At 38.0% G+C, this 20,472-nt stretch overlaps 1 protein-coding gene across 1 annotated transcript in view; it reads left to right on the top strand.

Annotated features, from left to right (window-relative positions):
• The window catches only part of LOC115807519 (PH and SEC7 domain-containing protein 3-like), a 57,620-nt gene extending 37,765 nt beyond the window's left edge, over positions 1-19,855 (top strand). The window contains exons 8-14 of the mRNA XM_030768543.1: positions 3,146-3,189; positions 9,311-9,504; positions 12,512-12,582; positions 16,252-16,409; positions 16,968-17,112; positions 17,322-17,465; positions 19,457-19,855. Coding sequence (XP_030624403.1) covers positions 3,146-3,189; positions 9,311-9,504; positions 12,512-12,582; positions 16,252-16,409; positions 16,968-17,112; positions 17,322-17,465; positions 19,457-19,657 — 957 coding nt within the window. The 3' untranslated portion in view covers positions 19,658-19,855. The remainder of the gene's footprint in view (positions 1-3,145; positions 3,190-9,310; positions 9,505-12,511; positions 12,583-16,251; positions 16,410-16,967; positions 17,113-17,321; positions 17,466-19,456) is intronic.
• The last annotated feature ends 617 nt before the right edge of the window (positions 19,856-20,472 follow it).

Below are 20,472 nucleotides of genomic sequence, written 5' to 3' on the forward strand. Positions count from 1 at the left end.
AAGGTCCGCATGCGGGCCAGCGGCTCGGTCAAGTACGGCAGGGAGGAGTCGGTCAGGCGTCAGCCCCAGCATCGCTCCAAGTCCCTGAAAGTGTCCAATTCTACTGAATTCTCCTCTGGACAACACAAGAAGGACAAGGTAAATACTATGCCGACTCGATAATCATTAACCCTGTTTGGTTTGCCTTAGAGGAAAGTATTGGCTGGAATTAGTTCTGATGAAGAGGAATCACTTAAGATGTGTGTTTTTCTGACAGCATTTTGTGCATGTCAAAATTGTTAAGGATGAAGATGTTGAGAAATTGAAAATTTGTACAGCTAGTTTTACGAAACGTTGCCCACAGTCTTGTGTTTCTTTGAATCACTAACACGGTACATGCATTGTTACAGCAGCCAGTGATAAATGCCTGTGTAAGTAACCACTTGTTAGAGGGAACCTTTTATTATTGAGTTAGGTTCAGGTTGTGATTTCAGTGTTTTGATGTACCTGCAATACCGTACACTCTGCTATCACTGTCAAAAAAAAAAGAAAAAACCCCACTATATTATCTATTGCTCTTAGTGTACTTTGGTGTCTTTTGGTGGAGAATTTCTCCTTGCCAGTTTACGGAGACAGGCAGCAATGGGCTTATCGGAGTGATGGATATCTGTGTGACTGATTCCTCTCCTTGCTTGGTTACTAAGAGAAATACATCAGTTGTGAGCTAGTATGAGTCTGACGCCTTGCTTTTCCAAAGCATTGCCACAGACTGTGATTTTCTCTCACTTGGCTCTTGTGACTGATGGCAGTTTAATATGTAATTTGTAACAAATTCTAACATGCACCAATCACTCCTCTGCTTACCATTAGCACTGTCTGCTAATGTGTCTCATCTCTCTCAGCGAGGATTCTGCTGCCTCTTGAAATGCATGTAATTTGAGGCTGACTTGGTGTCTGTGCGGGCTTGCGTGCGTGCGTGCTTTTGTGTGTGTGTGCGTGTGTGTGTGTGCACGCGCATGCACAAATGTTTGTGAATGTGCCTGCAGCACTGTTTTCTGTTCTTTGTCTTACAGTAGACTCTTATGGATTAACGTTGCTGTTATACAGTGTCTCAAGTACATTGAATCTACTTTGGTCGACGTGAGATTGTAAATCTGCACCAAATAGTAATAAGACATTATTCACATAGCATGACTGGATTTGTGTTTACTGATTCAGATGTGGCTCTGCTTGGCTCACATGATGAGGGAACTTTCATATGTCCCTGTGTTTTGACCTCTAACTTTCCTGATTTTAACTCTGGACTCATTTGTTTCAGATTTTTTGGTCCTCTTTCCATGTTTATATTTATTTAGTTTCACAGTTGATCGGAAAATCTAACCCCATTACCTCACTGTCAGTACTTACTATCATTAAGCTCTCTGATAAGAAAATTAGATTGTGAGATTTATTTATTTATTTTGCTGACCTTGATGTATTGGGTTATTGGAAAAATGTCCAAACTATTTCTGGAATTCACGGTCGCTTGCCATTTTTGATAGGAATTAAGCTTTTCAGTTTTTCACTATGTTGCATTTTGTTTATCTGTAAATACTAATTGCTTCCAGTGGGGGGCGCAAGAGAAATTAGGAATTAATATATTATATCAGGCAACATGATGTTTTTTTTTGTTCCATGACAGAATGAGAGAACAAATATGTGCATGTATAAAATGTGCGTGCATAATTTCCTTTGTTTTGTGTAAAGTGCCTTAAGGCAACATAAAATTAGCTAAATTATCATGGTTTGTGATTATTTAGAATTATTAGAAATATTTCGCAATATATTTTACAACTTAGAAATGTTTTTTACTAACAAGCCGAATAACATAAATTGATGCCAAAGTAATTTCACAAATCTAACATTATACTCAGGATATGACAAGACACAGAATTTTCCCAGAATGTTTAGTTATACACCCCCTTTAAGGACGCCCTGTGGATAAATTTAGCAGCCAATAAACATTAAAAAAGAGAGCCCGGTTGATTCACCTGATAGAGTAATGGTGATTTGATGGCTCAGTGCAGAAACTTAGCGAACAGATATGGAACATACAGCAGTGGATCTGTTGCCATGTGATGGTATCCATTCCAAATAAGACATCTGTTTTACCTATTGTCACTTTGTTGTGGAGAAAGATGGTCAGCTCAAATAATGCCAGGTATTTGGAAGATGAAGAGGATTTGAATCCTTTACATAAACAAAGATTTTTGTGTAGAGAGATGGAGGACAGCAGGGGCAGCTAATCCCCATCCACAACCAAGTGGGAATGAGAAGTCAAAAGAAATGCCTCCTCCATTATTCGGGCATAATTTGGATTTTTAAGGTCTTGCCACGAGGAGAAAAACATTATCTGCTGTTTGTGCAAGTAACTGTGTTTTTTGGTTGTTTTTTAAATTAAAAACATTTATGTAATTAGCAAAAATTGTCATACTATGATCTGAGCCATTACCATCCATAATTCAAATCATACCTTTGATTTTTTAGCTATTCCACCTGGCCCTAGAATATGAGGAGTAATGAAGATGATGTATTTGCATTTGTAAATGCTGAGTTAGACAGAGTCTGAACGATATCTAATTTTGTTCCCAGGTGAAATTATGTTAGTGTCTTAAATGGTCAAAGCTGTCCAAAGAAGGTATCATGCCAAATATGTCATAAGACCTTGATAAGAAGCATGCCTCATATGTTGTGATCATTTTGGATCTGTTAACAGCCTCTGTAGTCTTATTTCAAATGCTGTGTTTAACTGTTTCACTGTTCAGATTAACACATATTATTGCAATTTATGATGTAGGGTTTTATTTACATTCTTACCATTTGACCGGTTGGACTTAGTGACGAGCTCTAAAAATTGATTTTAGGCTCTTAGATGATCATGCTGGTCCAGTCACTTAAAACAGATCATTTCTGTTATGTGTGGATACCTTAACTATCAGTGGTAAAATGACCATTCTTATTTTAGGGAGTATGATCAGGAACGGGCTGAAATATAGAAATTTATTTCAATCATTTATTAAAGCTGAATTGTTGATAAATTGTGAACTGTCTGTGTGGAAGTCCTGGTGGGTACACTGAATGATGTCTACAATACAGCTAATTTATCCCTGCTTTCCTTTTTCTCTAGGCACTGTACAACTCAATCAAAAATGAGAAGCTGGAATGGGCAATGTAAGTACTTGGTCTTCAGAATTTACATACATACCTGACGAATATTTATGCGGTACTTAAGAATGTATCGTTGGGGGGAACAAAAATTCAGCAGCTTAAGTTTTCTGTATTTCCTCTTTTTCTGTATGTCTGACGTGGTGTTAACTGCCGTCTCGCTGCACCGATGTAACACTCCAAACGGACAAATTAAAATATGATGTCATTCATAATGTTACTCCTGGCTTCTATTAATTATCTCAGTTATTTCTTATTTATGTGGTGTGGGAATTAATTACCTAGCCGTACATTGCCAGTGCACTAGTTAAGTGATGTCAAAAAATTAGAGAGCAATAATGTACTGATTACATTTAGTTGGACATGAATAGAGTAGGGAGGGGTAATAAATGTTTGGCCTTTTTGGTTCTCATTTATTCCTCCCTGTTCATTAGACCCGACTAATATTATTGAAGCTTATTAATTAATTGCAATGAAATGTTTGAGAATGTTTTTTCAGTTACTGTCTTAACATACAAGGAGGGGAACTCAGACTTTCTTCGCATTCAGAGAACAGAGAGTTTTAAATTTCATCATGTGTTCAGTTCATAATTATGTGTGGTTTCCTTCTCTTCATGACCAGCATTTATTAAAATTGTCTCAGCAGCTTCTTTTGCAAGTGCATTCTAAAATCAATACCTAAAGAGAACTGTGAAAGACCCACATATGTGTCTGTGGGTGTGCATCTGTGAGTGAATTTTATCCAAGTCAAATGATTGGATTGGTGACAGTTGAGACAAGAGCCGTAATTAGCATCAGAAAAACATCACATTAGAATGACAACCTGTCGCTGTGATAACAGTGATAAAGAGTGAGGCTATCCCATTGTGCTGTAGGTAATCTACCAAATTACAGTCTGCAAACGCCATCTCTCCCTCGTGGATAGCAAAGGGCTTGCCTAACTGCTTGTCTCCACTGATATGTTTGGGTCATGACTCATTTGCATTTGGGTGAGGTCAGTAGAGAGAGAGCCCTCTAGCCTTTAATGTCTTTGACAAACTGTCTCACTAGACGCTGCCTTGTAGTACTTGATTCGTCAGAGCAAATTACCAGATTAAATTTAAAATAATGGATTAAATAAATACCTCTTTTAAGCAAAGGATGACTGTTTTTCTAGAATGCTCACATTTTCACTCGGAATCTCACTCCATAAAACCCTGAAATCAAATTTATGACACAATCATCGCCTGGCTGTTAGTGTACATTCAGAGGCTTTTGAATACATTCTACTGTTTAAGAGTTGTGTGCTTCAGCAATAATATAGTGATTGTAACAACTCTAAAATCAGATCTCTCAAAACTCTTAAACTAAAACTGCTTGTTAAGTGTGATTTTGCCTGGAAAGGCCATCTGTGTAAGCTTCAGGCCACTGGTTTTACAGCACAATGGTGTATCAACTCTTTTATGAAAAACAATACAATACTATCAGTATTTTATCACACAGAATTCTCAGGTCTGGTTACCAATGCTGTTTATTTTAAATTCTCAAAATGCTAGTTGGTTGGTTGTGTTCATGGTTCTAATAGTGTCAACTTAATTTGTCACATAGCTCAAGTCCTACGATACTGTTTTTCCAGTTATATATGTTTACATATATAATGCACTCTCATAAATACACACACACCACGTAATGCACCCCTTGCACAAAAGGTTATTTTTGGCATTGAGCCACAAGGATCAATAAAGTTGTAAAATAGGGCCTACGTGTATTTATTTACCTTTCCTTTCGGGCTAACATCAGTACTTTTAAAGCCATAAAATGAAATCACACACTAAGGTCCTGCAAACTCTGCACAATTTTGCCCATGCTACATGCTTCAGACTGTTCTCACAGCTTGGGAGAAACTAATAATTAAAGTGATCATTACTCTTAAATGCGTGAAGTGTCAGTCCCTGTCTGATCCTTGAATAATGTTAAGGGCAGTTTACAACACTGTGTTTTAACTGTTTTAAGTCCAGTTTTACTAAGCCACTAGACAGGCAACACTGAAGTATTCTATATACACAGAAGTCATTTAAAAACTCTTAACAATTAACTGTGACCAAGTCATTAATTTGTCTTTGTTCTCAGTTGTTTGGAAGAGAGAAAAGACAGAGGGATTGATAACTCATTAATGTGTAATTTAAGAGATGTGATTTGACTCGGCCATATTGCCAAGACAACAAATGCTCTGCCCTTGTTAAAGCACATAACGTCAGTGCTGATCTGTGTGGAGTCTGTGTGTAAAACCCCAGTTATGTTGATGTACTGTTAGCTGTACATATCCTACATATTGCTCATCCACAAGAACAGGGATAAGGTGTGTGCATGTGTGTGTGCATGCACATGCGTGTGCGTGTGTGTGTGGGCATGGGAGGGTTATGTTAATCATAAATTTTTATCTATTTTAGGCTGATAACAATCACAGTGTTTTTCTGTTTGTGTGTTACTTAGACAGACTTGATTGTCCTTCAAGATGCTTCGTACCAGCTTGCAGTTAATGGTATTCTAGCAGAGAAAAGATCTGTAGTGATCTCACTGCAGAAGTTCTGACCTCATTGCAATCCTGTCATGGCCTTGGCGTCTGGTCAGATTTGTCTCTTCAGAGAAAGTCACCTGTCTTTAAAAAGAGTTGCACTGCATAGTGCATACTGACTTACCACAGACTTGCTACTGGAAAATGCTGGAAGTGCAGTATGCTTCCTGCCAGAGTTGACTGACTGATTGAATGTAGTATTTTAATTAAAGAACTAGAACTCCAAGCCATTTTAAAGATATTCAACACGTGCGTAGTTATGCTCTAATCCACCTTTTGAGTAAAGCTGAAGAACATACCGTGGTCAGTTCATGTCCGCTTATAAAAATCTAATTGACACACTAACTCGTGGAGTTGAGTTGTAGCTGTGCTCTTACTCACAGTCTATCATGTTTTGGCTCTTGTCATTGTGCAAGCAGAGATACTGTCTAGCAGAGCAGTAACCCTGGTATGAGAATAGTGAAGAGGTGCTCATCCAGTTTATTGAAATTAGATCAGGTTTTTACCCTGGTACTTTCCACATTTGATCAAATAACTATATGTTGCTCTATTTCTGTCATCACGTAACTGCCAGGACCAATGAAGAAGCACATGAATTATGTCAGGTTTATACGATGACACTGCAGTAATGACCTAAAGTGTCTGACTGCTGATAAATCTGACTGTTAGTAAAGTCTCTGTATCAATGTTTTTCCCATGTAATGAAACAGTCAGCTAATAAAAAAAAAAAAAAAAACGGGCAGCAACCCCCCCCCCCCCCAAAAAAAAAAGGGAAAAAAAGGCAGCAACAACATATAACTCACTTTCAGTAATTTTTGGCTGATTGCAAAAAATGCAGAACATTAACATTTGACAAATTTCTCTTAGGCATCTCATATTTAATCTGGTGTAAAGATAGATTACAGATTTTGCTAGCAAACATGTCAAGATGACAAAGTAACAGCCTGATTGATCTAATATACAGTATTCTCTTTATATAGGGAATGACATGACACTGTCAAAAGTAGTCTTAAAGCAAGCTGAATAACATTATCAGTCTCATAGTACAGGAAAGCCCATGAAGTTTTCACTTAACATAACATTTTTAATAGATTACAGAAAAAATATTCTAAGAAATTTCAAGGTGATCTGGTGACCCAAACTAATAACACTGATTAAAAGCAAATTAGTTCCCCATGTTCAGACAAGAGTCTTTGTTTGGGATTAGCTGAGGGTCAGATCAATTGATGAGCAACTGATGGGGGCACACATGAACGTATTTACTTTAGTCCATGTGTGGCAGAGGAAGATTAGTCAAATCTGGAATAAACAGCAGATCTTACTGAAAACTCTTGAGTGTTTATGTCAGTGTTATGTTTATGGTCCTGTTAATGTTATGCTCATGTTAATTGTTAGCACTGGAGTGTTTGTCTTAATTGCTAAAAGTATAAGTTCAGGCAAAAACAGAGAAGTGAAATAAAGAGATCTAAGTTTATATGTTTAATTAAAAATGTACTGTTTTATTTGGTCATATTTAGAACAATTGCATTTGGCATCAAGCTGATGTCAGGAAATACTAAAACTATACAAATGATGATCTCATCACTCTCACATTTACTCTCTGTGGTGACAATAAATATGACTTCACACACTGCAGAGTGGTTTATCAAAAGGCTGAATATTGCAAAGGTTACATGACAATGCAATGAACATATGTGGCGACAGAGCTCTCCATCCTGGGTTGTTGATTGTTTATTGCCAAATCCGGAGTACCAGTGGTTTACATCTCACGTTAAGAAGAACTAACTGATGTAATAAATAGTCAGGTCCTTTGTGGGTTTGTAGTTTGTTACGTGGCTGCGGATAATGTGTATTGTTGACAAGTTTACATTAATTGGCATGTACCCAGCACTAGCTGTAATGTCCTCTGTCAAGTAAAGAGGTGAATATTGGTTTGTTTCAAAAAACTTACAATGCTATCCACATTGCCATGCAGTTGAGTGAGGCTTATAGGTACTACAGCTCTTCACTGGTTCTTGTTTTTTCATTATGGAAAAGGAATATTCATGTGCGTTGTGGTCGAGATCAAGGGTAATTCTAAAAGTGTCCCTCTTGAATGTGCCTTACATGGTGGATTATTGTTTATTAAAACTGTAATTAGGCCCACTAAAGAGATTATACACACACACCTACACACAAACCCAAACCCACACACATACACACACAGCTGAAAATCAGAAATTAACAAAGGTATGTCTCAGTGCTGCTTCAGCTGTGAGAAATTGTGGAGTTCAGTACTTTTGTGGTGTGGTGCTTTTAAATGCAGAACATACTAATTGAATCTGTATTTGACTGACTAGATTTTAATCCTGGTTGAGGGTCTGCAGTGGCATAATCTAGAGATTTATTTAGTATTTGCTAGTAATTATGTTTTACCAATGAAGACCAAAAACTGATGTTAATGATGATGTTTAATACATTTTTTTGATCATTTGTCGAACTACCTTAACCACACATTTTCTGCACATACAAGGCAAAACATCCCCAAGCATGCACGTATTATGACTTGATCTGATCTCTTATTGAACCATAACTCCAAAATTCTTATTTTAGAAATTCTTTTTTTAGCCAAACTCAAATCAGTAACCAGCCATTTGGCTGAGAGCCATCTCTCTTGGAACACTTTGTATCATTACAAAAAACATGAATGTATCAGTATGAGAATTATATAGGCAAATGGTGTTCTCAGTGTGTTCAACTGGTAGCTTTGGAAATTGTGGATCACATCACTGCCTATTTAATGTTATGTCCATAATCACTATACAGGTTTCACAACGAAGTTGTTTCTGCTTAGTCTTTAATGTTACTTGCCCCGGTGCTGCAGTGCCAATATGTGTGGAGAGTCTAGTCTCAGCTGTGGTGTGTGTGTGTGTGTGTGTGGTCATAACACAAAGCAGGTCTATGTATTGATTGTGATTGCGCTGGACAGGATGTTGTGATGAGAACTGACTGACTGGGCTGCTGTTCAGAATGCAGACGCTCTCCCACACACCAGCCTACTGCAGGCGCACAAGGGCACTAAGCCATTCTATACACGAGGGTGTGAGTGTGTGATTCAGCTCTCTTTCAGGAATAATAAAAACACAGCTCATTTTCCCTTCAAGTTTGAAGGTTTTGTAGATCGCAGACAGAGAATTTATCTGTCTCCACAGAAAGACCAAATTCTCTGCTCAATTATTACGTATACATTTAATTTGGGTTTTTGTTCATCAGTTGACCATGAGAAAAAGCCAAATTCCTACATATATGTATATACTAAATGTAGTGTAATCTGAAACACATCCTCTTGCTTGGGCTGAGTTTCCAATATACTGTAAAATTTATGCTCTGTCTTATACAACAGTGCTGCGAATGTTTCAGACTGCTTAAGCCGTAGCATTGAGAGAAACATTAATATCAGTGCTCTTGATCTTAAAAGATAGTTAGCACTGAGGTAAGGACAGCATAGTTAGGTGAAATTAAGACAGCTAGAGGAATTGTGGGGTGGTATCTTGTATGCCTGAGAGTAATCACATCATTTTTTCCCCCTTCCAGAGATGGCGATGAGCTGAAGAAATCATTGTCTGAGTTAGCCGATAACAAGACAGAGAATACCCATTCAAAGAGCATCAGCAGGATTGGCAGTGGTAGTAACCCTTTCCTTGACATTGCCCATGATCCCAATGCCGCTGTCTACAAGACTGGCTTCCTGGCCCGCAAAATCCATGCTGACATGGATGGAAAGAAAAGTAAGTTGGTTGAATTTATAGTAGTTGTTTGGATTTTTATAGTATACTAATAATAATTGCACCACTTGTGATAATTCAATATTGAATAAGTGCTGTACTCATGCATGTTGTCTCTCAGATGTCTTTCTTTAACGGTCCCAACAGTTAAATGATATGATTTCTTATTTGGCAGTGTGTAGATTACTAACAGTCCAATCATGGCTCATCATGCTGTATGGACAGAAGAATTAGTAAATGTTGATGCAACACATTCAATTAAATTAGGCCACTGTATTTCATGATGATACTCAGGTTTGTTTGGCAGCTCACCCACTGGCAGTAAACAAATTCTGCCTTAGCTTCAGCTTTTCTATCTCACTCAAATAGGTAGATGCAATTTCTTTTTTTTTCTTTTTTTTGACTTGTGGACCTTTTGCTAAGTACATTAAAAAAAAGAATGTACAATTCAGTGGTGTTTGCCAAGTGGACTTCACCATTGGGAAGTTATGTTTGTGTCACACACTGTGCAGTGTATACTTTGGTCTAGTTAGCATCACAGATGTGTTGACTTGGCTGGATCCTGTACTGCCACCTGCACTGAAGCATCTCTCAGGGAAATGTGGGGTTAATATCAGTGGGCCTCATTCACCGTTTTTTTCTTAAATTTGTTCCTGAGAAAGGTCCTAAGAAAAAGTCTTCGTCAGATTCATGACGTGTTCTTAAACCGCAGAATTGTTTGCATCTTTGTTCTTACAATGATGAAACCCATTGTCATCGTAAATTGAAAGTGCAGGCCAGTTGTTCCAAACTGGCATAGGTAAACGCCCCGCCAATCCCCATAAAAGGGCATGAGACTGCAGGGCCACGCGCACACACAAAAATCTATGGAAGCCCGTTTCGGCCACGTTAAAAAAAAGAGACAAGTTTGCTTAGTTGTGACTTTATTTCTCAGAATTCCGACTTTATTTCTCACAATTCCGACTTAATTTCTCGCAATTCAAACTTTATTTCTCACAATTTTGACTTTTTTCTCTCGCAATTCCGACTTTTTTCTCGCAATTCTGACTTTATTCTTGCAGTTCTGACTTTGTTTCTCGTAATCTTTGAGTTTTTTCTAACAACCAACAAGTAGCTTGAGCCATGACTCCCACTTTAATGGTGCAATGCAATGCCTGTACAGTAGCAGGCAGGAGCTTTATCCATATGTAAGAGTAAAACTGACTGATTCCCTTGCACCTGCTTTACAACCTTTCTGGTTTCATATGGGATAACCCATAAGAAGTGTATGTAAAACTACTGCTCACTTATCACAGTCTCCATCAACTGTTATATTCTCATATTGCTCTTTTTGTTCATTGTACAAAAGTATGAATAAATATGTGCTACATTCTGGAGTGTTACATTAAGTGTTAGTATAGTGTTTATTTATTTTGAAAGATCATAATGCTTTGTAAAATAATAATTAAAAATATTATAAATGATAAAAATATGATGTGATTTAAATTCTATGACATACAACTGTAGAATTGAAGAAAATGCAATAAACAATTATTTAGCACAAACATGTCAGCCCTTAAATGTGCGTAGATTCTGTTCTTACCTAAGAACAAATCGCAAATAATAAAACATTGGTGAATGTCAGAAAACTGCATAAGTGGGTTTTAAGAATAAATTTCTTCTTAAGAACAGTTGGTGAGTGAGGCCCAAAGTTATCTCCTAAAGATTAATATAGATAAACAGTCACTTATCGTACATGTAATGCATCAATGTGAATAACCTCTGTTTTTTGCCGTCTGCAAACCATCTCTGCCCACACAACCAAATTGGGCAATTTTTTGGCATTCAGTTGGAATGTGAAAAGAGGAATAGGTCATTAAAATAATTGCTGTGTTATGTAGACTGGACCAGAGAAAGTTTGATGCAGCATTGCTGGAGAGAAGGCATGAATGGATTGGATTTGGCATTACTCCCTCGTTTTTCACATCCGTTTATCTCCTCTCTCTAATGAGTCACAAGAAAACCTGCTGACTTGTTAGTGCTGGGCTTATGTCTGCTAAAATGGCCTGCAGATTAAGTCTGGTCTCTGAAGTATGCAAGTCTGTTTAGGTACTCAAAGGATTTTATTTCTATAAGTTGCCACAGCAGCTAGTGCAGTGCGCTGTTACATTAGTTATGTGGTATTTAAAGATTTGAATCTCAGAAGATGTAAGAACATGAACAGCAGAAAAACTACTGGCAATAACTTGTCCAAATATGGAGGACAGTTAGACAAAAAAAGCCAAAACAAAACAGTAGAATCACTCCTGAACACCTGGCATGCATGAAATGGTGATGAAAAGCAACTTGAATCTATGGCAGTATCCCAGGAATAGGGAACATGGCAGCCAATCTTAGACCAAGCCACACCTCCAATACTTCCCATGCCAAAGCAGGAAAACCAGGCAAAGGCCCATGGCTCCATGTTACAGCAGAGTTAAAAACAGCAGCGCTTATGGGCACCATAGCCATCTTTGATCCCTACTAATCATATGATGCCCTGCAAATATGCCAGCTAGTGTCCTAGAGGTGCCATCAGCAGAACAAATGAGTATGAAGAAGTCAAGTTCTCAGAACCAGAGATGTGTTGAGAAAGGGCTGTGCTCACTGTGGTCATGTAATGCTTCTAGTGGGACAGGCAAGGGTCGGATAAGTGATGACAATTAATTTGGATCCCTCCCAAACACCCTGTAGCACTGCCATAAATAACCGTTTTCTACTGAGGGCTTGAGTGGAGAGGAAGATTTGTGTTGCAGTACGCAAAATGAATGTAGATATTTGGATATACGACTGGAATGTAGTGAGTAATTCAAAGGCAAATGGCTTTTTCTATTGTTTAAACTGTACATCAAAACAGACTGCACTGATGCAGTTCAGCTGTTGACACTGGGCATAAAGTGAATGTTCCAATGACTCTTGATCTTCTCCCTTTTTATCCATGTCTCATGTGTTGTCATTTCTATTATTTTGAAAAATGTCTTATCTCTTCCAGCACCAAGAGGAAAAAGAGGTTGGAAGACATTTTATGCTGTCCTGAAAGGCATGATCCTCTATTTACAGAAGGTAAATTCTTTCAGATAACACCTTAATTTCCACGTTTTTTTTTTTATTAAAAAAAAAAATGCGTTATCTCACCAAATATTTTCAGATGGTTGTAGTTTTAAGTTATTGTTTGACTGGTGATTAATGCAGGAGAGAAATATAATTAATTACCCAGCAGCAAGGAAAAAACTGTAATAAATCTGTTTTTTGATTTCCAAGTTCCATTTATTCTGTTGAACTATTATATAGATGTTGAACATTCACAGAAACACTGTTCATACTGATATTCGTATTATTTCATAACTTTCTTTTACATGCTAATAACACATAATTTCTCAACACATTTCTCATTCAGATTTAAATTAATGAGGTTATTTAACAGTAATGGAAGCGTTGTGCGCTACGAATTAGGGTGTTTTCACGCCTGTGCTTTTTAGTCCGGTTAAATTGGACCGTGGTTCGTTTTTCCCCTTGGTGCAATGCGTTTTGGCAGGTGTGATGGTTCGTCTGTGGTGTGAATGTGATCCTGACTACCAGGTGTACTCCGCAAGTTTGAGCTAAACGTCACGTCTTCTTTGCCAAGTTTGCAGCAGTATAGTATTTTCAAGAAGTTTGCTCAAAGTGCATTCAGCATTCTGCTAGTATAGTTTTGCCTGGTATATTGCCCGGATAATTACCACGGTTATGAGCAAATGCCAGTTTTGCTGTTGCTCCATGTTAAATTGCATAGCAATATTTCTCTTACAGAAATATGCACCCGTCCAGGAAACAGCAGGACCTTCTTCCTGTATTTACTTTCTTGTTCCCGCCCCAGACACTTCTGACCAATAAGTGGAGTGAACATTCTCACATGGTTTGTAGTGATGCATTTTGGTTCGCTTGGATTTTTAACTGTGCGAAAAGAAACCAAACCAAGGGAAAAACGCTTCGAGTTTACAAACTCTTCGGCTGATTCGGATCAGAGCAAACAAACTTTAGGTGTGAAACGCCCTTAAATATCTGTCTGTTTCGTTATGTATTTATTTACAGTGATAATGCTGTAATGGCTGATTGTTTGGGGTTTGTTTTTATGTGTCCTCTTTGCAAGCTGAAATAGTTTTTGTATTGTGTACATGTTTTTGTAACAGTTTGTAAAGTCCCAGAGGAAATGGAAATATACTGGATTTATTCTGTGTATTGAAGAGGGATGTTTATGTTTTTGGAGCCTCACTGTTGAGAGCCTTACACCCTTCACACTGTACTACGCATTCAGCAGAGCTGTTTTAGCTCATCCCATTAGAATGCACAATGTAAAGGTTCATGAAATCTCTCCTGCCATCAGCCATAAGTATCTTAATTTGAAGAGTACATGGAAATCATAGCACAGAGCACAGCTGAGCAAGATGAAACTCCACTCAGTGTTTCACACATTGTGTGTATGCTTCACTCCGCCACTCCAAACCCAAGTCCTCGCTCCGCTCCAGTGTCGCTGTGCTCAAGCAAAAAACATACACTCTGATTCTACTCCCAACTTGACTTTTCTCAGAAGCGTCTTTGTGTATGTTTGACATCACCTGCGTGACATCTGTTTTTGATCATGAGATTTATTTAGTGACTAGGCTACTTCATGAATATGCTGTATGTTTTTAACTTTTTTTTTTTTTTTATTGGGCTTGTGTGGAGGTGGTCTGCTGCTTTGATAGAATATTTTATCAATTTCATTTTGAAGTTGTAATTAGCACAAATTGCATGTGGTAAGACAGTGGAGAAGCAGGACATTCTGGGTGGCATCTGATGGAAGTGGAGTGGAGTTGATAGGCCCGGAGCCATCCTGCTTCATTCTTCTAAGATGTGATCCTTGCTCTGATGAGATTATGAGCACTCCACTCCACTCACATGCCCTGATGGAAATATATAGTTGGTGAAACTAAAGCCTCAGAGTAAAGGCAGTCAGTTTAGAAGCCGAGAATAATTATACTCTGCTTTCTGATATGAAAAATATATATATTTATGTATATCAGTAGTGGTGGAGAAAAATACTTCATACTACAGTATTAAACTACAGTGTGAAACAGCTCCTATTTGTAGCATGTTAAATTAAAATCTATAGTCTCTTTGCAGTATTATTTTTAAAAATTAAACTTTAGGGATAAGACTAGTAATGATAGCTCAGAGTTTACCAGCTGTCATTTTTCAGATAGTGTGAAAGATTATTTCAGACTGATATGGATTCAGATGTTGTACAGAAGCAACTCCTTGTCTAACCTTCCATTTCAGTTAAAACATTTTTAAAACATGTTTTAAAGGGAAATGTATTTTCCAATTAATTTTTCCAAACATTCAGGGTCTCATTTTTTCCTCTATACATGATTTTCATATTTCATCTTCGTTCTCCATCTCACTTCACATCAGTAGATAAGCGGCGGTTTGACACCTCCCTGAACTGATTGCTAGGAAACAGACAGAACACATGCCTGCATTTCGACTTGTGCCTGACTCTAATGCTAGCCATAGGTTTCCATGGTGCTGTCAGCTAATGAATGACATTGCTGGTACATTAACTCAGGAGTAGCAATCATGCTAAATTAATCTTTGTGTCTCATCAACAAGAAAAGGAAAGTGGAAAACCATTTGAATTCTAATTTCAGCCTAACCTTCTGACTTGTGCGGAGGTGGCAGGTCCTGGCAGACTCGACTCATTTTCACAAGGCTCGTCAGCAGCCTTGACGGCAATTCTTACTGTCAGTCACGACCATCTGAGGTCAACATCATTTGTCTTAGCCTCCTCATGTGTTTAGGAGCTTACGCAACTCATGTTTTTGTATATGGCTGGACTGTGCCGAACGTGATGGCTTAGACTTTGCTGTCTAGTTTGCATTGGAAGGAAAAAGATGATCCATCTGATGCTGGTTGGATCTGCTGTTTTAATTATCGGTTTTGCTGGTTGCTTAAACGTTGAATATTTAATTTATCATACAACATGTTGATTAATAGAGAAAAAATCACTGGTAAACCTCTGGATTATCAGGTATGTTTAGATTGTATCATATTTTAGCTTTATTTAGTTAGTTAATTTTTAAACACAATATTGTTCAGCGGCCATTGTTTAAGTTAGGATACCTTGAATTTTGACTGGGCAGAGAGTGGAGGCGACGGACATTGTGTGGCTTTTTAATTCCATCAAAGCAATTGATTTTCGAAGGGATGAGAAGTTTTCATGATATTGGTGAGCAGGTCTGGAATGCTAAATGATGAATGATAACCGTCACATCATACCTGGCAGATTTACTCTTATCAAACACAGCCCAGTCAATACTGTGTACCATCCTTCAAACCCCCTGTCAGATCAGACAAAGCGCCAGAAAATCCTTATTAGCCTGGCTCCCTTACTCTGACCAGTCACACCTCTCTCGTTTTTGTAAACCATTTTCCTCAGCTCTTATTATATCATTATTTGGGAAGATTTTCCCTCTGGAAGAAAGTTCAATTACAGCAAAAAGGAAGATAATTGACTGTGTAGGCCTGTTGAAATTTCTTTATTTGTTCTCAGCTGCTCAAGAGTAAGGAAAATTCTTCATATTGATTACCATTACTAAATGTGTAATCCATACTTAAGAATGAAGCATGCATTTTTACCACTGCTGTGAATAGTATCAGTTCACTGTAATGTGACTGGGAAAGTGATGCCTCTGTTTGATTTTTCCACCCCAGGATGAGTATAAACCAGAGAAAGCTTTGTCAGAGGAGGACCTGAAGAATGCCATCAGTGTGCACCATGCCCTTGCCATTAAGGCGGTGGACTACGAGAAGAAGCCTAATGTGCTCAAGCTCAAGACAGCCGACTGGAGAGTCTTTCTCTTCCAGGCCCAGTAAGAGCAACGGCCACATACTAGAAAACGCACAATTTATTGCTGAAACAAAACCTGCCATCATCTGTGGCACTGCCTTGCCAACTGAGGGGAGAATAAGAGACTTCCCCTGGAACCAAAATCTAATTTCATGCTTGGATTCAAACACAGTGAAAACACATTTATCTCACCCATTAGTCTGTCCAGAGACAAGTTTTTTTTTTTTTTTTTGGTCCTTCTTTATCCAGTATTCTTGGAGCACCCAATAAAGGTGCTTATCAATGAGAGAGAGTGGGGCTCTCCTGAGTTGTCACTCTTTAAGTGCTTAAATTAAAGAAGTACTTTTGGAGACTGGTCCTGAAGGACTGTCTCACTCTAACTGGGTCACTGAAAACTGTCACTCCACAGTGTATACATTTTTCTGAGGTCTTGGTTGATTGATTGAACCTTTACATTTCAGATGAAAGCAAACTGAACCTCAGTAGAGTTCTGTATACTCATTATTTGTTGCTGATGTTATTGTATCTCATTTATTAAATCAGATCAAGCTCTAAACACAGAAATATGTATCTTTTACAGGACCCCTGAGGAGATGGATTCTTGGATCAGAATAATCAACTCAGTGGCAGCCATGTTCTCAGCTCCGTCATTCCCCGCAGCCATTGGCTCACAGAAGAAATTCAGCCGTCCACTGCTACCTGCAACCACCACTAGGATGTCTCAGGTTAGTCAAACAGCATTATATGACCAAGATAACAGCGATGCATGCGACTGATGATCAGTCAGATGTTAGTTCATGTTTCGCCAGATGCCTCGGATGTGATTGTTTGAAAAGGGTTTCTTCTATTGCGTTTCGTATCCATATTTATGTTTCCTTTTTTATAATGACATATCAGAATGAGTTTTGCCATAATTGCAATCTTAATATTTCAGGAGGAACAGCTGAAGTCCCATGAAGCCAAGCTGAAGCATATCTCCACAGAACTGGCTGAGCACAGATCCTACCCCCCTGATAAAAAGGTCAAAGCCAAGGAGATCGATGAGTACCGCTTGAAAGAGCATTACCTGGAGTTTGAGGTGAGAAAATATCCCCAGCTTAGAACAATGCTATAGTTAACCACTCTGGTACATGGTTCCTCCAATGAAAAAAAAACAAACAAACAAAAAACCATATTTGACCTTACTCTCACACTAATCTGTGCTGACACAGAAAAACATACTTACTTCTTCTGACATGTCTTCAGAGAAAATGCCAGGGCACAGCACCTTTTAGCATTTATGGAAACAGTGTTTATTCTTCTCTTGCACAAGGAGAAATATTCTGATCTAATTTTGGTTGGTCACAAAACCGTAGCTAAAATAATAGGGTTGCTCTTAGAAAAGGAACAGTGGTATGCCTTTTAATTTGCTTCTGAAATAATAAATGCATTTATATATTTATTTCTTGTGTTTGAATGTTGCCAAGTTGTTCATTGCTGATTTTCAAAGACTATAAATCCTTAGTTTAGAAGACAACTTTGTTTTGGGGTCAAGGATTCAGTACCGTTAATTTACAACTGTACATCAGTCATATGATTGAACATTGCTGCTCCAGCTGTGTATGTAGATACCTCTGGAATGATGAGATACCTTCAGTCTGGAACATTCTTACCCTTCTCTCTCCTCATCAACATAGCAGCTTTTTAGAGAGGCTTTGACTGGTGATCAATGCTGTGAGGTCTCTTGTGGTGTGGTTCAAACACTGACTACAGGTGCCTCAGATCTCTAGAGAACTGGTATCAAGCTGTTAGAGACAAAGCTCCATAACTAAATTATCAGCAGCTTCCACAAACCAGTACTTTCTCTTCCTTCTTCAGCAAGACATCAAAGGCAGTCAGAGTTTTGACTCCTAATAATGTTACCCCATTTTCACATGAGGACACGGCCCAACGTGTTTTTGGAGTCCTGAAATGAGGAACGGACAGAAGGGTCTATGGAGTTTTGAGAAACAGTTGATTGGGGGTGGCTGGTGGAGAGGGATCAATACCTTGTCTGTGTGTTTCACTGTTGAGTGATTAAAGCCTGCGCTGTCAGGTGATTTCTTCATCAATGCACAAAAGCAACATTAACCTGAATAGCGCTCCCGATCCATTTACTTCCTATTCACTTTATCAACTGAACACCAATAGTGTAGTGTATAAGCTTTTATAGAGTTAGATAAATGTAGAGATGAGATAAATGACGTAGAATTAGATAGTTTGCTTTTTTCCCCCTGACCTTTTCTTTTTTTTTTTCTTTTTTTCTATGTATCCTCTCTCTTTACTCTCTCAAGCATCCTTACAAGTTGTGCAACATAAATAGCCTTAAGAGTTTTCTGTGATCATCAAAATGACACATTTTACCTTTTGTTAGTCCATGGCAGCATTATTTGGTAAAGCATTTGTGAGAGTGTGAGTGAACCTTGAAAGAGAGTCCTATGAAGAAGGAGAGTAATGATCTTTACAGGGGGTTCAGATGAGTTGAATTATAAAAGGTTTAAGACACTGTGACAACAGTGTATAGTGTTTTGGCAAATAGAAGACCATGGTGTGGACAAGGGTTTCTCTGTATGCTGTTTAACAATACAACACACACACATCTTTTCAAGCATAATGGTTTTCCTCATTGTTCACTACATCAATCTTTTTTATTTGATTTAAAATCATCTTCTTTTCTTTTCTTTTCTTTTCTTTTCTTTTCTTTTCTTGTACATAATGCATATATTACGATAGGCCCAAAATGTGACAAATACACAAACATATAAGCTGACAGATAATTAATTATAATACAACAAATACAGATGAATCTTAATCTCAGTGCAGATCCACACTGTTGTATGCTGATGTAATTTTATGGCTTCCATTAATGAGAGTGAAGAGAAGGGGTGCTAAAATGGTGACAGTAGTCTTAAATAACTCAGAGTGCTTAAAGCAATGACTGGCCTGTCAGGCATTGAATAGAGAGATGTTGTGTAATTATTACATTGAAGTACAATGCTGTTACATCAGGACAGTCTCTGATTTGGCACCTTGTGTGTTTTACCCCTGTAGGAGAACCGTTACGAGATGTATGTGAAGCTTTTGAAGGAGGGTGTGAAGGAGCTTTTGGCTGGGAAAGATGGTGAAGCAGCGCTGAAGAAGTCCCAGTCCAGCCCATCTCTCAACCAGGAATCCCAACCGGCAACTGCCAAAGTTAAGCGCAACACTTCTGAGAGGAAGGACTACCGGCCCGAAACACCCAAGGTGACATAGGAAACTTCCCAGTCCTGTGAGACAGCCATTCTACAAAGTGTGTGAATATATTTTATGTAATTTATTTATCTGCTCACCTTTGTAACAGAAGCAGTTGTGTAAAATGTAAATGATGGATGATATAAATGATGGATAATCATCCACCTTAGACTGACTGGTGCTTGTGTACCGATCTGTAAGGGACATTAATTACATACATGTGATCCTGTTTGTGTTTTTTTTTCTCCTTTCTTTTTAATTTTTATGATGTTATCGTTGCTGTTGTCATTATTGCGTGTAAAAAAGTGTAACATTTAGTTGTGAGGCATTTGACTGTCACTTATATGTTCGCGCTTTTGTTCCGTCCCAAACTTGATTTGCCTTTCATTCAACTGAAGAAGTGAAAAACTTGGCTCCATTTTCGTGGGATTTTCCACATTAGCTCCTTTGTAAATACAGTAGGTATTAGCTATAGTTATTCTCTGAAGGTAATTTGAGTCTGTAAACCAATTGATTGTTACAATCCTTAAAACAGTAACCCACAACAAGAAAACTGAAACAAAGTTAGGCTCTCAATTAGAACAGGCAGGTGCTTCTGGAAATCTTAGTTTAGTTTATTTTCCAGCAAGAAGGCTTTGCTCTTTAAAGATTTTCTTTCTGAAATTTTTTTTTTTCACTAATGGTAATGCATCGGCTGTAAATAACAATGAGATGCATTATTCAGTCATGAAAATATTGCAAGGTGGTCATTAGTTACACCACATGTAGAGCTTATACTGCACATCAAGGAACAATGACAGGTATCCAAATTATACATCCATTACACATTTATCATA

Source organism: Chanos chanos, chromosome 3, assembly GCF_902362185.1.
Source record: "Chanos chanos chromosome 3, fChaCha1.1, whole genome shotgun sequence".
NCBI lineage: Eukaryota > Metazoa > Chordata > Actinopteri > Gonorynchiformes > Chanidae > Chanos > Chanos chanos.